The 19,894-nt window shown below is 45.3% G+C and overlaps 1 protein-coding gene across 1 annotated transcript; it reads left to right on the plus strand.

The window, feature by feature from the left end:
• Positions 1-18,754: 18,754 nt before the first annotated feature.
• LOC125485034 (carbohydrate sulfotransferase 8-like) lies at positions 18,755-19,852 on the plus strand. The gene has a single exon (XM_048605939.1). The coding sequence runs from the start codon at positions 18,755-18,757 to the stop codon at positions 19,850-19,852; it is 1,098 nt and encodes a 365-aa protein (XP_048461896.1).
• Positions 19,853-19,894: the final 42 nt, after the last annotated feature.

Genomic DNA, 19,894 nt, shown 5'->3' on the forward strand with positions numbered 1-19,894 from the left:
TGCATGAGGAAGGGGATTGTACCCATCGAGAGAATGCATCAGATTTATTAGAATGATACCTGCACTTCAGGAGTCACATTACATGGACAGAACACTCAGTATAGGAAGGACTGTCTTTTGAGGAGAGGTTGAGTAGATTGGGCCTGTACTCATTGGAGTTTAGAAGAATGAAAGGTGACCCCATTGAAACATACAAGATTCTTTGGGGACTCGCCAGGAGAGATGTGGAAAGGTTGCTTCCCATTGTGTGAGAGTCTAGGACCAGGGGGCAACATCTCAGATTAAGGAGTCATCCCTGTAAGACAGAGACAAAGAGGGATTTCTTCTCTCATACAGTGACCTGTGAAGGAATCAAGGGTTATAGGGAAAGGCAGGAAAGTGGAGTTGAGGATTATCAGATCAGCCACAATCTCATTGAATGGCAGAGCAGGCTCGATGGGCTTCTTCTCCTACCTCTGATGGTCTTATAGAACAAACAAATGCAGGTTATATTCTCTGGTGTTTAGATCCTTAAGATTTTAGAGATATAAACGGGGACAGATGGAGTACATTTTAAAACCATCAGCTGCTCAGATTATCTAGGACTTAAGGGCATTGCCTAAAAATTATAGCCAGACCTTTCAGGGTGAAGGTGATGTTGGGGAATCTCTGCAGCAAACAGCAACTGATGCTGCACAGAAAGGAAATATTACAGATGCTGGAAATCTAAAACAAACACAGAGAAAGCTGAAAAAACTCAGCAGGTCTGACAGCACCTTTGGTGAGAGAAACAGAGTCACTGTTCTGAATTTTCACATCACCAGAATTTGGAAATGCTCCCCCAAATCTTCATCCACCAACTTAAATGAGAAGGCAAACACGTACATATTGTACTCTGCACTTTGGCAATTCACAGACAATTGCAGAGATAAAAGTGTAGTCACAGATCCAATTTCCACTTGCTGGTTATCCAAATTCTGACAGATGGATTTTGCACCTTTCATGAAACGGTCTAAAGTGTTTGGAATTCTTCAAGAGGTGCACCACCATTTTAGAGAAGAATGCTAACGTTTTGGGAGAGGCAAAGTGCTCTTTGGAATTGTTAGAAGTAGATACAAATGGAAATAAAATGGGGATAAACCCGTTAGAACTGTCAAGGGAGCTCTAAGGACAGATGTTACGTTGTTAAGGCATTTAAATGACAGTCTGCAGTGTAAAAATCAGTGCTTGCTATTTCACTCTATGTCTGTTAACTTATGTTTGTTAACATAACCCTGATGCTATCATTAAAGGATTTGTGCTGCATAACTTATTTCACAACCTAGCATTATCACAGTGGGGTACCTGTCAGTTCACATTTTTTGAATGACAGCTCCAACTGCTTATATGTGTCTGAAGTGGGACTATGAATACAAATGCTTCTTTTTATAAGGAATTAAATAGTTAAAGGGAGTTAAATATAGTGATTTTTTATTTAATAAATGAGAGCATTTTTGATATAGTGAATTAATCAGTCAACACTTAGAATTTTACCTTATTTCATCTCATGGATCCTGCAGTCTAACAATACTAGATACTGGGTCAGTTAGCATGGAGGGCGTGGGAGAAAAGGTGGTTTGCGAGGAACAGAGTTGTTATGAGTTGCAACTAAGTTGGCATAAGGGCAACAAAATGTGTTGAGGCAGCACAGAACACTAATTGGTATAAATGGTATGAAGGGCAGTGGGAGTTGGATATAGTGGCATAAGGGAGTTTTGTGAGTTTGAGGGGCCATGGCAAGAGGCTTAGCTGGGCATGAAAACAAACATCTTTTGGTTGCTTTTAAAGCTGTCTCATTCCTCATGTTGGCCACTAATCTTTATCACATTGTATGTGTTTTCTTTCAATTTGATACTAGCCTTAACTTCCCTGGTTAAACAACAATTGGTTTATCCCCTTCCTACAATCCTTCTTCTTCACTGGAATATATCTTTGTTGTGAGACATTAACTGTTTTTTTTTAAATGTCTACCACTGTTCCTGAACCTTCATTTCTGCTAAACTCCTTTTCCCAGTCCACTCCAGCCTAGCCTGCTCTCATTCCTTTGCAATTTACCCTTATTTAGGCTCTTTCTTATCTCCATCCATATGAAGTCTACAACTTCTGATGCAAAGTTATTTCTTGCTAACATACTAATTCCATCTCATACTAACAATGCTGTCCCTACACCCTTTCCTTCCTTTCAAAAAGTCACATACTGCTAAATAATTACTTCCCAGCTTTGATCTCCTAGTAACCATGTCTACATAAAGACTACATAGATTTATGAACATCTGAATTACAAATGCTTGTACTTACGAATGTGATCCCATAATTTTAAATATGCAACATACAAACAATTTCTGTACTTATGAATGGCTCCTTTAACCTCTATTTGTATGTTAATTCATGTATTTTGCTCTGAATATTATGCACATTCAAATAGAGAATTAATTTTGTCTTTCTACTTTTTGTTATTCCTTTCTGCACAGCTGTCATTTTCTGTAACACTCTGGGTATCACCAAAATAGTTGTTGTACAACACTGCCACACCTTTTGCGTTGTAAGCCGACACATCAATCTCTTCCTGAGTCCTCTCCCCCTCTGATATGTTTAAAACCATCTCTACAGCCTTTTCTATGATGTGATTCACTCTTAACTGCCCTCTGGGCAATCAGGGATAGGCAATAAATGCTGGACTGGCCAGCAGTGCCCTCATCCTGTGAGTGAATTTTTTTTAAAAGCCCTAGTTATTCAATTTGCCAGGTCAAAACCCTTCAGGATTTTGAATATCTCAATCAAATCTCTGTAATAACCTCTGATGCTGCTTGGCCTGCTGTGTTCATCCAGCTCTACACCTTGTTATCTCTGTAATAACCTTGTGTTCTTCATAGAGAACTGTCCCAGGTTTATCAACTTACTGCTGTAACTGAAGTCCCTTGACCCTGGAACCATTCTTGTAAATTGTTCCTGTAATCTCTCTGAAGGCTTCACCCACTTTCTGAATCGGACACAATACTCTGTTTGAGTCTGAATCAGGGATTTATAAGGTTTATTATAAGTGTGTGGCTTCTTAGTGGCTCTCTTTAGAAAGTTAGGATCCCACATAGCTTTTTTTAAACAGTTTCTCAACCTGTCCTCTCACCTTCAGTGATTTCTGCACATTTATCCCTGGATCCCTTCGCACCTGTAACCCCTTTACTGTTATATCTTTTAGGTTAGATTGTCACTTCTGATTTCTTCCTACTTTATATTTTGTTACATTAAATTGGATTTTCTGTCAGTCCAGTCCACCCAGCTGCCTCTGTCCTTCTGGTCCCTAAAAGTCCAACTGATTATTCATTTTGTTCCACATTATTGTTTCACAAAGTGTTGTTACCACTGAGATGAAACTAACTGGCCTGGAATTACGGAGCTCTTTATTGTCTGGTTCAATACGAGAAATTCTCCAGTCCACTGGCATCACTTCTGTACCTAAGGAGAATTGGAGGTTACATAGAATATAGGAGCAGAAGTAGGTCATTCGGCCCTTCTTGACTATTCATTATGATGTTGGCTGCTCATCTAACACACTCCTCTGTTCTCGCTTTCTCCCAGACCTGTTGATCCCTTTAACCCTAAGAACTATATCCAACTCCTCCTCGAAAACATTCAATGTTTTGGCCTCAACTGCTTTTTGTGACAGAGAATTCCACAGGGTCCCCACTCTCTGGGTGAAGTTTACAGCCTGTGCCTCTGTTATATTTCCTTGTTACTTCCCTCAGCAATTTCAGACAAACTTCATCCAGTCCTGGTAACTTTGCAACTTAAAGAACAGCCAGTCACTCTAATACCTTCTCTTCAACAATGTATAGTCAATCAGGAATCTCAAAAATAAACCCTCTTTCACTACAACTTTAACAAACTTTTCTTCCTTGGGAACGATAGATGCAGCGTACTTATCTAATAGCCATTCCCAATGCCTCCACGTGTAAATCACCTTCTAGCTCCCTATATTAGCTGACAGCCTCTTCTCATTCCCTCTCTTTACTTCTCTAATTCACTTTATCATTCTCTCTCCATAGTTGCTCTATTCAGCCTGGTTCTCAGTTGTATTGTCTTCAACTTGAAATCTGTCATAAGCACGTATTTTTCTGCTTCATCTTGTTCTTGTTCTCTTTCATCATCCAAGGAGCTCTAAATTTATTTGTCCTATGTTCCCCCTCATGGGAATGTACCTCAATTATAGTTGAACCAGCTCCTCTGCAAAAGCAGCATATTGGCACTTTACTGTTTTGCCCGCCAACCTTTAATTCTAATTTATCTGAAACAATCCATTCTTGACCTATTGAAATTGACTTTTTCCCAATTAAGTATTTCTACTCTAGATTGCTTTGTGTTCTTTTCCATAAATAACCTCAGAAGCTCAGGGGACTTTTACACAGTCTATAACCCGGGAACGCTCAGGAATAATGTTCATTACAACATACGGCTAATTAATCACAGGATAGAACAATATCTCGAGGGAGCAGGTGGTGGAACAGGCTGGAGGTTTAGCCCTGGGATAGAGAGAGGGAGGTACATCAGGTCTGCTGTCACAAACTATAAAGAGATACAGACATGGATAGCAGGCAGTGAAAGTCAAAGCTGTTTTTGCAAAGCACCTCTCACCAACTGCTGCAGAGTCTGCAAATTAAGGCCAGACTGTTTAGGAGCGATGTTAGGAAGCACTTCCACACACAAAGGGTGGGAGAGGTTTGGAACTTTCTTCCACAAACAGCAGTGGATACTGAATCAGTTGTTAATTTTAAATGTAAGAGAGATACATTTTTGTTAAGCAAATGTATTAGGGGATATGGGCCAAAGACAGGTATATGGAGTTAAGCCACAGATGAGCCATGATCTCAATAAATGGTGGAACAGGGTCGAGGGGCTGAAAGGCCTGCTCCTATCCCTGTGGAACTGGGTGCAATAGGTGGGTTTGATGAGAAATTACTGCTGTTATTGTAGGAAACGCAGTGGCCAATCTGTGCACAGCAAGATGATAAGGACCAGATGATCTGTGTAAGTGATACTGGCCAAAGGATAATTATTGTCTGAGACACTGGGTATGGGTCCCTGGTGGAACCCAAACTGGGCGTCACTGAGCAGGTTATTGCTGAGCAGGTGCTGCTTGATAACACTGTTACTGACACCTTCCATCACTTTACTGATGATCGGGAGGAGACTGATGGGGCAGGAATGGGCTGGGTTGGATTTCACAGAATGACATTGTCACAGTGCTGAAGGAGCCCATTCTGCCCATCAAGTGTAAACTGTCTTTCTGAGCAGTGAAACGTAGTGACAAACTCCTGCTTTTCCCCATAACCCAGTACATTGTTTCTATTTAAATCACCATCCTCTGTGCTTTGGAATGCCTCAGTTGAACCTACCTCCACCCACACATCCAGCCAGCATATTCCAGACCCTAACTACTCGCTGATTCTCTCACCTTGCATTGGCATCTTTTTCAAAACACTTTCAAACCGTGCCCTCTGGTTCTCAATTCCTTGATGAGTGAAACAGTTTCTCCCAACCTACTCTGCCCAGGTTCCTCACAATTTTGAAAACTTCTATAAAATTTACTCTCAGCCTTCATCACTCTAAGGGAAATAGTCCTGACTTCTCCAATCTATCCCCAAAACTGAAGTTCCTCACTCTGGAAACACTGTCATAAACCTCTTCCGCACTTTCTCCAAAACATTCACATTCTTCCCAAAGTGCAGAACCCAGAACAGTACACAATACTCCGACTGGGCTCTAACTAGTGTCCTGTATAGGTTCAGCATCTCCCCCTTCCTGTTGTACTCTATGCCCCTGTTAATGAAGCCTGGAACACTGTATGATTTATTAACAGCTCACTCTACCTGTCCTGCCACCTTTAATGGCTTATACAGATGTGCACCCAGGTCTCTCTGCTCCTACACAGCCGTTAGAATAGTATCCTTTATCTGATTCTATTTCCATGTTCTGTGCACCAAAGTGCATCACCTCACACTTCTCTGCATTGAGCCTCATCTGTCAACTACACCAGACATGCCACCAACTTTTCAATGTCATTTTGGAGTTCACACTGTTCTCACAATTTACAATTCTTCCAAGTTTTGTGTATTTATTGGTGTGACCCTCTCCGTCTTCACCTTTCAGTTTGTGTTCCTGATTGGGCAGGTGGCTTGTTGCCTCATTAATTTATTTTCACCTTGCCCTGTGTGTTTCACTCTAACATCCCGTTGTGACTCACTGACTGGGTTCCCATTGGTAACGGCTCAAATTACCTCTGAAGGAGTATCTTTTAAGTGTTTGCAAAGGGGGAGATGACCTTAGGAATAGAAGAGACGGAGACGGTATTAATCCCACTGTCAGATAAAGGCTGCTCTAGGGGGAGTCAGGAGGACACAGACCAGGACAGTGACAGGAAAAGATTCAGGATGGATGGAGGGGACTGGGATTAAAGGGAAACAGAGTCTGAAAGTTAACCAACAGCTCTCAACCCCAGCATCAAGTCAGAGCATGTGGAATAGGAGACCAGTATACACTACCTGTTCACCACTCAGTTAGACCATGGCCTTTTGATCTGTAGCTCAGTTCCAGCGGGGGATCCAGGACTGGGGACAAGGGAGAGAGCTGATGATGAAGGTGTGTGGAGATCCCTGGGGCAAGACCGGGAACCTTGCTAAGGTGCTTGCTTCTCTTTACCAGATCTTTCACTCGACTGCCCTATTCTGCTTTCTCTTATTCCAACCTGTCTACACACATCCTCGGTTTCTTCTCTCACCTCATTTATTGCACCTGCTCTCTTTTTGTTTGTCATTCCGAACAACGCTGCAGAAATATCAAATGAAGAGTTATTACTTAAACATCACTTCTCTGTGAAGCTTTGGGTTATGTCTTTGATTTATATATTATGAAACAAATGATGCTGTAAAGCTATGGAAAGCTTCTTCATAGTTTTGTCAACTTGAGAGAGACTCAGTGAAGATATAAATAAGGAGTGGGAGTAGGCCATTCAGCCCCTCAAGTTGATTCAACAAAATGATGGCTGATCAATTACTCCACCTACCAACAAGAATCCTTCACCCACTTTCTTTCCAAGAATATGTATATCTCTGCTTTAAAAATATTCAGGGACTTGGCTTCCAATGTATGTTCAGGAAGAGTTTCAAAGATTCACAACGCTCAGAGAGAAAAACATTTCCCCTCATCTCAGTCTTAAATGGGTAATCCTGTCTTTTTACCCAGTGACCCCAGCCTGAAATGTCTCCCCAAAGAAGGAAACATCCTCTCAACACCCACCTTATCGAGACCATTCAGTAATCCTATCCTATCGCACAGACCAGCCTGCTGTCTGGTCAGAACATGTTGCTTTAAGAAACTGAATTGAAAACTTCCTGTGAGCTCCTCATCAAAACTACTTTACCTGGATGGTTTTTGTGACTGAACTGTAGGTTTTCGTCATACCTTTCTGAGCCATCATTCATTCCTTTATGCTCCACCCCACTGTGTGCTTCTACTCCCCTCCCACAGGTCACCTCTTACCTTCATCATTTGTCACCTTGACCCAAACTGTTCGAACTAATTTCCTAAACTTTCTTATGCTTAGATCATCATTAATTAACAGAACCACGCCCCAATCATTTCCTAAATGCTTGTCCTTCCCAAATGTCTTTGGGACCCTTCAATATTACCATAAGACATAAGAGCAGAAGTAGGCCATTCAGCCCACCGAGTCTGCTCCCCCATTCAATGAGATCACGGCTGACCTGATTATCCTCAACTCTACTTCTAGCCTTTTCCTTACATTCCTTAATTCTCTCACTGATTCACACAGCCATGACTCTGTAATGGCTGGTTTTTTCTCTTTGTTCTCTCAGTTCATCTGTTTTATTCTGAATACTACGTGCATTCTAATACAAATCATTCAGTTTTATCCTTTTACTATTTTTGAACCTCAAGTTTTAGTTGCTGACTTACTCATTAGATTTGTACACTTTATCCCTTCCTGGCACAGTCTATCATTTCCCTTTGACTCTTGCCTTGTCTCTACTCTTACCAATTTTACCACATTTCCCCCTGGCCCCACGATCGAATTTGCTTCCGCTACCCCTTCAGATAACCCAGTTCTTACATCTGTCCCTGAGTAGATGGTTTTGAGTTCAAGTCCGAACCCAGACTTTGAGAAGAATAACTGAGGCAGACCTCCCTGTACTGGAGGTGTTGCACTGTCTGAGGGGTTCTCTTTGGGATGGAGCATTAAACCGAAGCCATGCCTGCCCTTTCAGGTGGGTGTAAATGATCCCAGAAGCACTTTATGAAAAGGAGCAGTGGTTAGTTACAACGTAGTTACCGGCTCGTTATCACCTGATTGTTTTTTTTTTGGGGATCTTGCTGTGCACCAACTGGCTGACACATTTCCTACACCAGCAACTGAAAACTTTACAAACCTCTTTCATTGGCTGGGAAGCATTCTGTGGTAAGGTTTCAGAGTCCATTATGAAGGATGAAATTGTAGAGTACTTGGAAGTGCAGGGTAAAATAGGGCTAAGTCAGCACAGCTTCATCAAGGTGAGGTCATGTCTGACAAATCTGTTTAAATTCTTTGAGGAAGTAATGAGCAAGTTAGACAAAGGAGATGTGCGATAACAAGGTGTAGAGCTGGATGATGTGATCTATTTGAATTTCCAGAAGGCCTTTGACAAGATGCCGCACAGGGAGGCTGCTAAATAAGATAAGGGCCCATGGAGTCAGGGGCAAGATACTGACACAGATAGAGGATTGGCTGACCAGTAGAAGGCGGAGATTGGGGATAAAGAGGTCTTTCTCAGGATGGCAGCCGGAGATCAGTGAAGTTCCACAGGGTTCGGTGTTGGGAGCACAACAATCCATCTTATGTACATTAACAATCTGGACAAAGGAAATGAAGGCATTTTTGCTAAGTTAGCAGATGACACAATGATAGGTGGAGGGACAAGTAGTGTTGAGGATGTGGGGAGGCTGCAGCAGGACTTGGACAGGCTGGCAGAGAGGGCAAAGAAGTGGCAGATGGAATACAAGGTGGTGAATTGTGACGATATGATCTTTGGTAGGAAGAATAGAGGTGAAGACTATTTTCTAAATGGGGGAAGGTCTCAGAAATCTGAAGCACAAGGGGATTTGGGAGTCTTAGTTCAGGATTCTTTCATGGTTAGCATGCAGGTTCAGTTGGCAATTAGAAAGACAATTGCAATGTTAGCATTCATTTCTAGAGGGCTAGAGTACAACAACAGGGATGTACTGCTGACGCTGTATAAGGCATTTGGAATATTGTGATCAGTTTTGAGCCCCATATCTAAGGAAGGATGTGCTGGTGTTAGAGCAGGATCCAGAGGAGGTTTACAAGAATGATCCTGGGGATGAAGGGCTTGTCATATGAGAAGCGATTGAGGACTCTGGATCTCTACTTGATGTAGTTTAGAAGGATGAAGGGTGATCTGATTGAAACTTGCAGAACACTGAGTGGCCTGGATAGAGTGGACATGGAGAAGATGTTTCCAATAGTAGGAGAGACTAGAACCTAAGGGCACAGCCTCAGAGTGAAAGGATAACCCTGTAGAACTAAGATGAAGAGAAATTTCTTCAGCCAGAGGCTGGTGAATCTGTGGAACTCATTGACACAGAAGGCTGTGGAGGGATAGTCATTGAGTGTCTTTAAGACAGAGATAGATAGGTTTTTGATTAGTAAGGGGAGCAAGGGTTATGGGGAAAAGGCAGGAGAATGGGGTTGAGAAACATATCAGCCATAACTGAATAGGCTGAATGGCCTAATTCTGCTCCTTTATCCTATGGTGTTATCTGATGGTTGTGGAAGGTACAGTTAGACTGGGCCAAATGGTTTCTTCTGTACTAAAGACTTAACAAACCAGAGAAAGTCGAGCTGGTCAGTCCTAGTTGCAGCTCTGACCTGTCCTCTCTGGAAACTGAAGCAGATTAACAAGTTGAACCTGAAGTCTGTGCCAGGCCTGATATGTGAATAGACAATCTGAAAGATTCCTGTTTAAACTCTATGAAACTCTGCCTGACTGTGGCACATTCAAACAGGACTCTATAAAGTGATTGTGGATAAACAGGAACAAAGCAGAAAGAGACAGAAACAGGCTCACAATCCCAGGGAATGGGTGACAAACTGTACAGGGATGTAAGTGGATCACACACGTTTGCCCTCCTGTTGTTGTCATTTCTCATTAAGGCCAACATTTATTGCCCAGAGGGCAGTTAAGAATCAACCACATTGCTGCAGGTCTGGAATCACGTGTAGGCCAGACCAGGTAAGGATGGCAGTTCCCTTCCCTAAAGGATATTAGTGAACCAGACGGGTTTTTGTAACAATTAAAGATAGTTGCCATGGTCACCACTAGATTAGCTTTTAATTCTGGGTCATTGGAGCTCTATAGGCCCATTGGGAATTATTCCCTACCCATGGTCCCGGATGAGACTACAGTGAGCAACAGGCAGGAACCAGCATTTGGGGAAGGCACAGGGAGGGTTCAGAGTTAGCATAGGGTTGCCAACTATCTCCAGGTTCGATGTGGGTCTGGGAAAAGCAAAGTTGAAGAGGGGAGCGAGGCAACAGAGAGAGGCTGAAGGGCCTGGCCTGCTGTCCCTCCAGTCATCTGTCTCCATAAGGAACTTGAACTCAGCAATGTGAGATGGAAGGTCAGTGTCTCAATCCACTTTCTAAAACATTGACTTTCTTCTTTCAGGATCAGGACTTCAGGTAAATCCAAGACAGACAGGAAAGGTAAATTCAGCTCAATGCTTTTCTGTGAGAATAAGAGGCATTCTTATCAATTTGGGGCAGGCTGGGGGTCATGGGGCAATGGGGGGAGGAAGGGGGTGAGGGGGAAATGGGAGCAGGGGGTGAGAGGAATGGGAGAGTCAGGGGCTGAGGTGAGTAATGGGGGAAGGGGGTGAGAGAGAGATGGGGGAGGCGGGGGGGTAAGGTGGGTAATGGGGGGAGGCGGGGGTGAGGGCATAACAAGGGTGAAGGAGGAATGGGGGAAGGGAGAGGGTGGTGGGAATAAGGGGGCAGTGGGAGAGGGGGTAAATAGGGAAGAGGCAGGGGGTGAGGGATGAATGAGTGGATAATCAATGGTGGAGTGATTAAAATGAAGGATGCACAGGAGACCAAGTAAGGGTTTGCAGAGATCTCAGAGGGTTGCTGGAGATACAGCTGGAATCAAGAATCCAGGAGCAATTTTACTCCCCTCAACGACCACCCTCTCCCTGCCCTCTTCCCTATTGCCCCCTCCTTCCTCCTCTCTATGTCCCCCACCTCCTCTCTCCATCCCCCTCCCCTCATTCCCCACCCACTATTTGCAGGAAATTAGAAACTGAGCCTGATCAGTGATCCCACACTGCCACCCGGTGGATAGACAGGGAAGTTTCTTGCCTGTTATCAGCTTTCTCTTCACCTCTTCCCCTGACATAACAGAGCGAAGCTCCACTCAGAAGTTCTGATAAATGGCTCTTCTTGTAAGAGCTTCAATAAGTGAACACAGGCCAGATGTTGAACAATAAAAACATCACAGCAAATGTGACCTGGATCTTGACATTGGAACAAAAGCAGGCCATTCAGCCCCTTGAGACTATTCTGCCCTTCAGTTCCATCATCGCTAATGGGTATCTTAAAGTCATCTATTCAGCTTGACCAACATATTTAATCCCCTTATCCAACAAAAAAAAACTATTCATCTCGGTTTTGAACTTTCCAGCTGAGCTCAATATCCACAATATTTTGCTGGTGACAGTTATAGATTTTCATGACCCTTGCACCAGAAATTGCTCACTGGTTTGATTTCAGAATGGCTTCACTGTAAAGTTAATATTGATTTAAAGTCCTCCATAGAGAGGGCAGGGGTGCATTCTGTCAATCAACATGGTCAAATTCATTATCATTTATACACTTTGGCAAAAGTCACCTTAATTTTCAAACCTGAAGTTAGTTTGAGTCAGTTCAGTGCAGCAGCCAATCCCGGTGCTGCTCAGGAAGCACTGACCCATTGCTCTGTTTGAGCGTCTTACCGTCACACTGTGACCAAAGTTTATTCCAACTGGGTCACAGTTCACAACATCAGCCCTTTGCTGGTTTCTAGAAGGGAGTTCTAGCTGACAATTGTCCTCCTTCCAACACTCCCTCCACTTCCTCATCTCTTCCTACAGCAACTATATTCCTCTTTATTGAATCCCAATGATCCATGAGGAATCCCTTGGTGCCATCCACCGCACAGTGATTGCAGGGAGGCCGGATGTATCGGAAAGGTAGAAAGAACTTGCATTTTTATAGCACCTTTTCCTTTCTCAGGCCCAAACGGGCTTCACAAAGTACTTTGTGAAGGTAGTCACTGCTAAGACCATAAGATATAGGAGCAGGAGTAGGCCATTCAATAAGATTATAACTGATCTGATACTCCTCAACTTAATGACACAGCCTCAGTAGCCCTCTGTGGTAAGGAATTCCATAGATTTACTACCCTCTGAGAGAAGAAATTCCTCCTCATCTCTGTCTTAAATGGGCAAGCCCTTATTCTGAGATTGTACCATCTGGTCCTAGACTCTCCCACAAGGGGAAACAACCTTTCCATATCTACCCTGCCGAGTTCCCTAAGAACCTTGTATATTTCAATAAAATCACCTCTCATTCTTCTAAACACCCAATGAGCACAGGCCCAAACCTTCCAATCTCTTCTCATAGGACAGTCCCTCCATAGCTGGTATCAACTGAGCGAACCTTCTCTGGGCTGCCCCCAACCCCAGTCTATCTGTCCTTAGATAAGGGGACCAAAATCATTCACAATTATTTCTGATGTGGTCTGACTAATGCCTTGATATTTTTAGCAAACCCTCTCTACTTTTATACTCCATTGCCTTTGAAATAAAGGTCAGTATTCCATTTGCTCTCCCTATTACCCACTGACCTTGGATGCTAGCTTTTTATGATTCATACACAAGGGCTCTCAAATCTCATTGTCATGTACCTTTCTGATGACCTTCCCCATTGAGCTAACATTCAGCTCCTCTAATTCTTCCTAACAAACTGCATAACGTCACCTTTTCCCATGTTATACTCCATCTGCCAAGTGTTTTTCCCTACTCCTTTAACCTGGCTATATTCCTCTGCTGAGTCTTTGTGTCATCTTCACCATTTGCTTTGCCACTTAGTTTTGTGTCATCCACTAACCTGGCTACAGTCCACTCACTTTCCTCATCCTAGTTATCAATATATATTGTAAAGAATTGTAGCCCCAGCACTACTCCCTGTGGCACTCCTTCAGTTACAGGTTGCCATCCTGAAAATGTCACCAGTATCCCAACTCTCTGCTTTCTAGGTTGCAGACTTGCTCGCCGAGCCAGTGGGTTTGGTTGCCCTGCTAGGTAATATCGTCAGTGTGCCTGAGGTGAAGTGTTATGTTCTATCCCACTTGTTATTTATGTGTCTCGGTTTGCTGGGGTGGTTGGCATCACTTCCGGTTCTATTTCTCAGTGGTTTGTATATCGGGTCCAGTTCAGTGTGCTTGTTGATGAAGTTTTCGGTTGGAATGCCAGGCTTCCGGGAATTCCCTGACGTGTCTCTGTTTGGCTTGTGCTATTGTGGATGTGTTGCCTCAGTCAAATTCGTGTCCGTCTTTGTCCGTGTATATTGAGACCAGAGAGAATTGGTCGTGTCTCTTAGTGTCTAGTTGGTGTTTGCGTATCCTTATTGTCAGTTTTCTTCCAGTTCGGCCTGTGTAATGTTTCTCACAGTCCTTGCGTGGTATTTTGTATATTACGTTAGTTTTATTGGTTGTGGATATGGGATCCTTTACGTTTGGCAGTAGCTGTCGCAGGGTGGTTGTTGGTTTGTGGGCTACCCTGATACTGAGGGGTCTGAGTAGTCTCGACATCAACATGGACAACAGAAATATGGACCAACAACATCTCAGACCAACCACTTACAGACACTGAGAAGGCCATTCTGGTACGTGGACTGAATTATAACTACAGAGACACCAAAAAGACTGACTTCCTAGCCACACTGGAATTGACACTAAAAGAGCAACAGACTCATGAAAGAAATACAACAGACCATCAGACAGACAATAGTTCCAACAATGAGCAGAAAATGTAAGTGGAACACATTTAACACAGAAGAGAAGAAAGCCCTGGAAAGACTGAAGAAAGACAAAAACATCATCATAATCTTACAGCGGACAAAGGATGCACGACAGTATTCCTTAACAGTGCCCAACACATCGAGAAAGCTAACACACTACTAGCAGATACTGACACCTACCACCAGATGGCGATAGACCCAACATCACTGTTAGAGAACTGGATTACAACAACCCTGAAGAAATTACACAGCTCAGGAGATATCAGTAACACAGACTGCCAAAAAATGAAGCCTGAGGGATCCAACACACCCCGCTTCTACGGACTCCCTAAGGTACACAAGCCAGGGGTCTCCCTCAGACCCATTGTCTCACTGTCAAGTACACCAACATATAGATTAGCCAAAGAACTACAACAGAAATTGAAATAATTAGTTGACAACACTACCCATTCCATCCACTCCTCCCAAGGATTCTTCAACAACATCAAGGACACCAGGATAGAAAACGACGAGATAATGATATCCTTCGACGTAACAGCACTATTTACATCCATAAACATCGACCTCGCCAAAGGGATAATTGCCACACTGCTGAACGAATCAGGAAGGCAGGCACCCCACAACACCAACAAGGACAGCACCCTGAAACTGCTGGATCTGTGCCTCACAACCCACTTCACCTTCAACGGCCGTATATTCAACCAAATCAACGGAACACCAATGGGATCCCCAAGATCAGGACTGATTGCAGATGCAGTAATGCAAAGGTTAGGAACAAAAACAGATGCTGCCAGACCTGCTGAGCTTTTCCAGCAACTTTGTTTTTGTTCCTGATTTACAGCATCCGCAGTTCTTTCGGATTTTATTATGCAAAGGTTAGAACAGACAGCACTCCCCACTACACACCCGAAACTCTGGGTCCTTCGTGATTATCAAACACACAAGACTAGAAGAAACCCACCGACACAAATCTCACCAGCATAAAATTCACAAAAGAAGGAGAGAACAATAACAGACTACCCTTCCTAGACATAACAGCGGAACGTAAGAACAACGGGGAACTCCAGACTAGCGTATGCAGAAAGACCACACAAACAGACCAGATACTTAGTTACTCCAGCAACCATCCCAACAACCATAAACAGAGCTGCATCAGGACATTATTTGAATGAGCCACAACACACTGCAGCAACTTGGAATTGCGCAAAGCGGAACAGGAGCACTTATACAGAGTTTTTAAAAGGAATGGATACCCAAAAAGCACAAGCAGCCATTACCTCTGCGACAGACCACAAGAAGAAGACACAACACGGCCAGACTCACTAATCACCCTACTGTACATCAAGGACATATCAGAGATGACCTCGGTATCAGGGTAGCCCACAAACCAACAATCACCCTGTGACAGCTACTGACGAACTTAAAGGATCCCATACCCACAACCAATAAAACTAACATAATATACAAAATGCCATGCAAGGACTGAGAGAAACATTACACAGGCCAAACTGGAAGAAAACTGACAATAAGGATACGCAAACACCAACTAGACACTAAAAGACATGACCAGTTCTCACTGGTCTCAATACACACGGACAAAGAAGGACAGGAATTTGACTGGGACAACACATCCTTAATAGCAGCAGCCAAACAGAGACATGCCAAGGAATTCCCGGAGGCCTGGCATTCCAACCAGGACTCCACCAACAAACACGTTGAACTGGACCCGATATACAAACCACTGAAAAACAGAACCGGAAGTGATGCCAACCACCCCAGCAAACCGAGGAATATAAGTAACAAGCAGGACAGAACACCAACACTTCACCAGAGGCACAGGGGGAGGAAATGTTTGAAACCAAACCTACTGGCTCGGTGAGCAAATCTACAACCTCATCCACAACCCGAGCTACAAATCTTCTCAAAAACTCTCTATTTTCTAATTGTTAACCAATCCTCTATCTATGCTAATGTACTAACACCAACACCATGGGTTCTTATCTTATTAAGTAGCTGAATGTATGGCACCTTATCAGATGTTTTCTGAAAATCCTGCTTCCCTTTAATTATCCTGCTTGTTACCTCCTCAAAGAATTCTAGTAAATGTGTTGGCCATGATTCCCCTTTTATGAGGCCATGCTGCCTCTGCTTGATCATGTGGTGTATTTCTAAATGCCCTGCTGTAAAGTCAACTGGCCTATGGTTACCTGTGTTTTGTTAACCCTCATGTTTTAAATCTAAGATCTAAGAATTCCTGGAAGATTACTCCAAGTCCATCACTATCTCTGTGGCTACTTCCTGTAATAACCAGGGATGCATCCCATCAGCTGCAGGATGTTGTACTGCGGGAAATATTCCCATTACATCGGAGACTCTAAAAGGCTAATCTTTATCTCTCTCTCCATGTTGCCCCTTGTAGGCACCATCTGAAGACATGCTGTTAGTTTTCACAGTTGCACTAACAACACCAGCTCTCTGAATGCTTCCACTGCTGTCAAATTCTGTTATAGCACAGACAGAGCCCATTCGGTCCATCGTGGCAATCTCGTGCCCTTTCCCCATATCCCTGCTCACTATTTCTATCCAAATCAACATCTTCTTGAATGCCTAACTTGAACCTGCCTCCACCTCAAATGATCAGCCTGCTGACTGGATATCTAGCGCTGGAAAAGCAGAAAGTATCTCTTGATTTGATACTGGAGAGATTGGGGCCATTGTTTTCAGTCGCTACTCCAAACTTTGCTTCCTAACCACTAAACCCAGCCATCTCCCCGGCCACAGTCCAAAATGCAGTCATTCCTGCCAGCATTGATTCTGCAAATTTGGAACCCTGATGATATCCCACAATTTCACACTGACTCAGTTCACCCAGCCCTGAAATCCTTCTCTGTGCCTTGATTCACTACAATCTCCACTGTCGGTGAAGTGCACTCTGGGCTGGGTCAGACATCAGATCCTCTGTATACCTGAGGTTTTTCAAAATTCCCCTTTCTCTGCAAGACCCTTTCACAGTTCACCCCCTCTGCTTACTGACCTACATTGACTCCAGGTCATGCAAAATCTTGGCTTTAACATTCTTATCCTTGTTTTCAAACCCTTTCCTGCCTTGTCCCTTCCTATCTCTGTAACCTCCTGCAGTCCCTCAAACCTCTCAGAACTCAGCATTCCTCTCATTCTGGCCTCTTCATCCACCGGTTATTATAATCACAACATACTGGTGACTAGGCCACAAGGTTTACAATTCACTCCTTAAACTCCTGACTTTCCAAACTGAAGACGATCTGTAAAAATTATGTGTGTTTCACTAGGTTTCTGGTTTTTGACCATTATCTTCATCCAATGCTCAGGGTCATACCTCATTTTTTATTGCTTTGGAGAAGCATCTTGGAAGGTTTCACTGACCAAAGGCCTGATGTCAACATGAATTCTTGATATGTCCCACCCAATAGGTGCACAGCAAGCACCAATAAATAGCAATGACATAACAACCACACCATTGGTCTTCTAACAGTGTTGCCCTTCAGACCACAATGTACACTCTGATACAACACACTGTGTGTTAATTTAATATTAAATCCGACAGAGAGCACCTCCAACAGTGCAGCAATTCCCAGCATTGTCAGGCCGACAATGCAGCACTCCCTCAGTACTGACCCTCCGACAATGCAGCACTCCCTCAGTACTGACCCTCTGACAATGCAGCACTCCCTCAGTACTGACCCTCTGACAATGCAGCACTGACCCTCCGACAATGCAGCACTCCCTCAGCACTGACCCTCTGACAATGCAGCACTGACCCTCCGACAATGCAGCACTCCCTCAGTACTGACCCTCCGACAATGCAGCACTGACCCTCCAACAATGCAGCACTCCCTCAGCACTGACCTTCCGACAGTCCGCCGCTCCCCCACCCCTACCCTCCGACAGTGCGGCGCTCCCTCAGCACTGACCCTCGGACAGTGCGGCACTCCCTCAGCACTGACCCTCCGACAATACGTCGCTGCCTCAGCACTGACCCTCCGACAATACGGCGCTGCCTCAGCACTGACCCTCCGACAGTGCAGCACTCCCTCAACACTGAACCTCCGTCTGGTCCTCCCTCTGACTCCTTCAGCATAACAACTTCAGAAACAAAACAGAAATTCCTGGATAAACTCGGCGGCTATGATGTTCTGAAGAAGGGTGTCTGCTTTCTCCCCACACGTGCTGCCAGACTTGCTGAGTTTTTCCAGCAATTTCTGTTTATGTTTCTGATTGCCAGCATCCACAGTTTTCTTTAAACATCTGTTAACTCTTGGGTGTCCCTAAGTATGTCAAATATCTACCTAATGACTCCTAGTTTCAGAGAGTGACGGAGAATCAGCCAGGGTTTGTACTCCTGGTAAATGTGTGTGAGAGTGTTGGGTATTGTATCCTGACAGGAACAGATTGTGATGCTGCCTGTGGCCAAATAGCACCATGCTCTGTATTGTCAGAATGGGAGTCAGGTAATTTGATGTGGGTCCCTGTGAGGATGAACACCCTGGGTAAAGCGGGGAAAGTGATGATGGATGTTGCTGCCCTGACACAATGTTCTGCCTCCCACAGAATTGGAGAGACTGGGGCTTTAAGGACATGGACAAGGACACGGCCCCAGAACGGCCACTCCCTTCGGCGAGGATTAACGGCTCTGAGGCGGAGCTGCACCAGGGGGCCCTTCACGGACCAGAATTGGGTTTCCAGCAAAGAGACTCAGAAAGACTCGGGGTGGAGCTCCACCATGGGGCCCGAGACGGTCCAGAGCTGCGCCTGAGGAGCGCGGAGCTCCGCCGGGAGGAACGGCAGCGCCCTGGCGCGGAGCTCCGCCGGGAGGCCGCCGAGCTGAGGCGGATGAGGGAGGTGCAGCAGGCCCGCAGGAGACGGTTATCGGAGGCGTGTGCCCGGTCTCGGGCGGAGGAAGCCGGTGCTGGGACCGGGCCGGGGCCGGGGCCGGGGCCGCTGAGCCCACAGCAGGTGTCGCGGATCTGGGTGGAGGATCGGTACCGGCTGCTGTACTGTGAGGTACCGAAGGCGGGATGTTCGAACTGGAAGCGGGTCCTGATGGTACTGGGGGGCCAGGCCCAGACCACGGCCCAGATTGAGCACCAGGCCGCACACTACAGTAACTCCCTGCGGCGGCTCGACAGCTTTGACCGGGAGGGTGTCCGTCTCCGGCTCCGGACCTACACCAAGCTGCTGTTTGTCCGGGAGCCACTCGAGCGCCTGGTCTCGGCCTTTCGGGATAAGTTCGAGCGGCCTAACGCCTACTACCAGCCGCTGTTCGGTAGCGCCATCATTGCCCGGTACCGGCCTAATGCCACAGTCCAGGCTGTCCGCACCGGCTCCGGGGTTACATTCCCGGAGTTTGTCCGTTACCTGTTAGACCCGGCCCGGCCCTTAGGGATGGACATTCACTGGGAACCGGCGAGCCGCCTCTGCAGCCCGTGCCGCATCCGCTACGACTTTATCGGCCGCTTCGAGCGCCTGGAGAGCGAGGCCGACACGGCCCTGCGGCTCCTCGGGGCTCCCCGGAACCTCCGCTTCCCCCGCGGCCACCCGAGCACCGGGCCCGGCCTGAGCCGCCGATACCTTTCCCAGCTCAGCCCCGGGGACCGGCTCCGGGCCTTTCACTTCTACCGCAGCGACTACACCCTGTTCAACTACCCCCGGCCGGCGGCCACCCTCCCGGACTGACCCCCCCCCCCCCCCCCCCCCCCACCCCCCCCCCCCCCCCCC

The sequence above is a fragment of the Rhincodon typus genome, chromosome 15 (assembly GCF_021869965.1).
Source record: "Rhincodon typus isolate 14 chromosome 15, sRhiTyp1.1, whole genome shotgun sequence".
Classification (NCBI taxonomy): Eukaryota; Metazoa; Chordata; class Chondrichthyes; order Orectolobiformes; family Rhincodontidae; genus Rhincodon; species Rhincodon typus.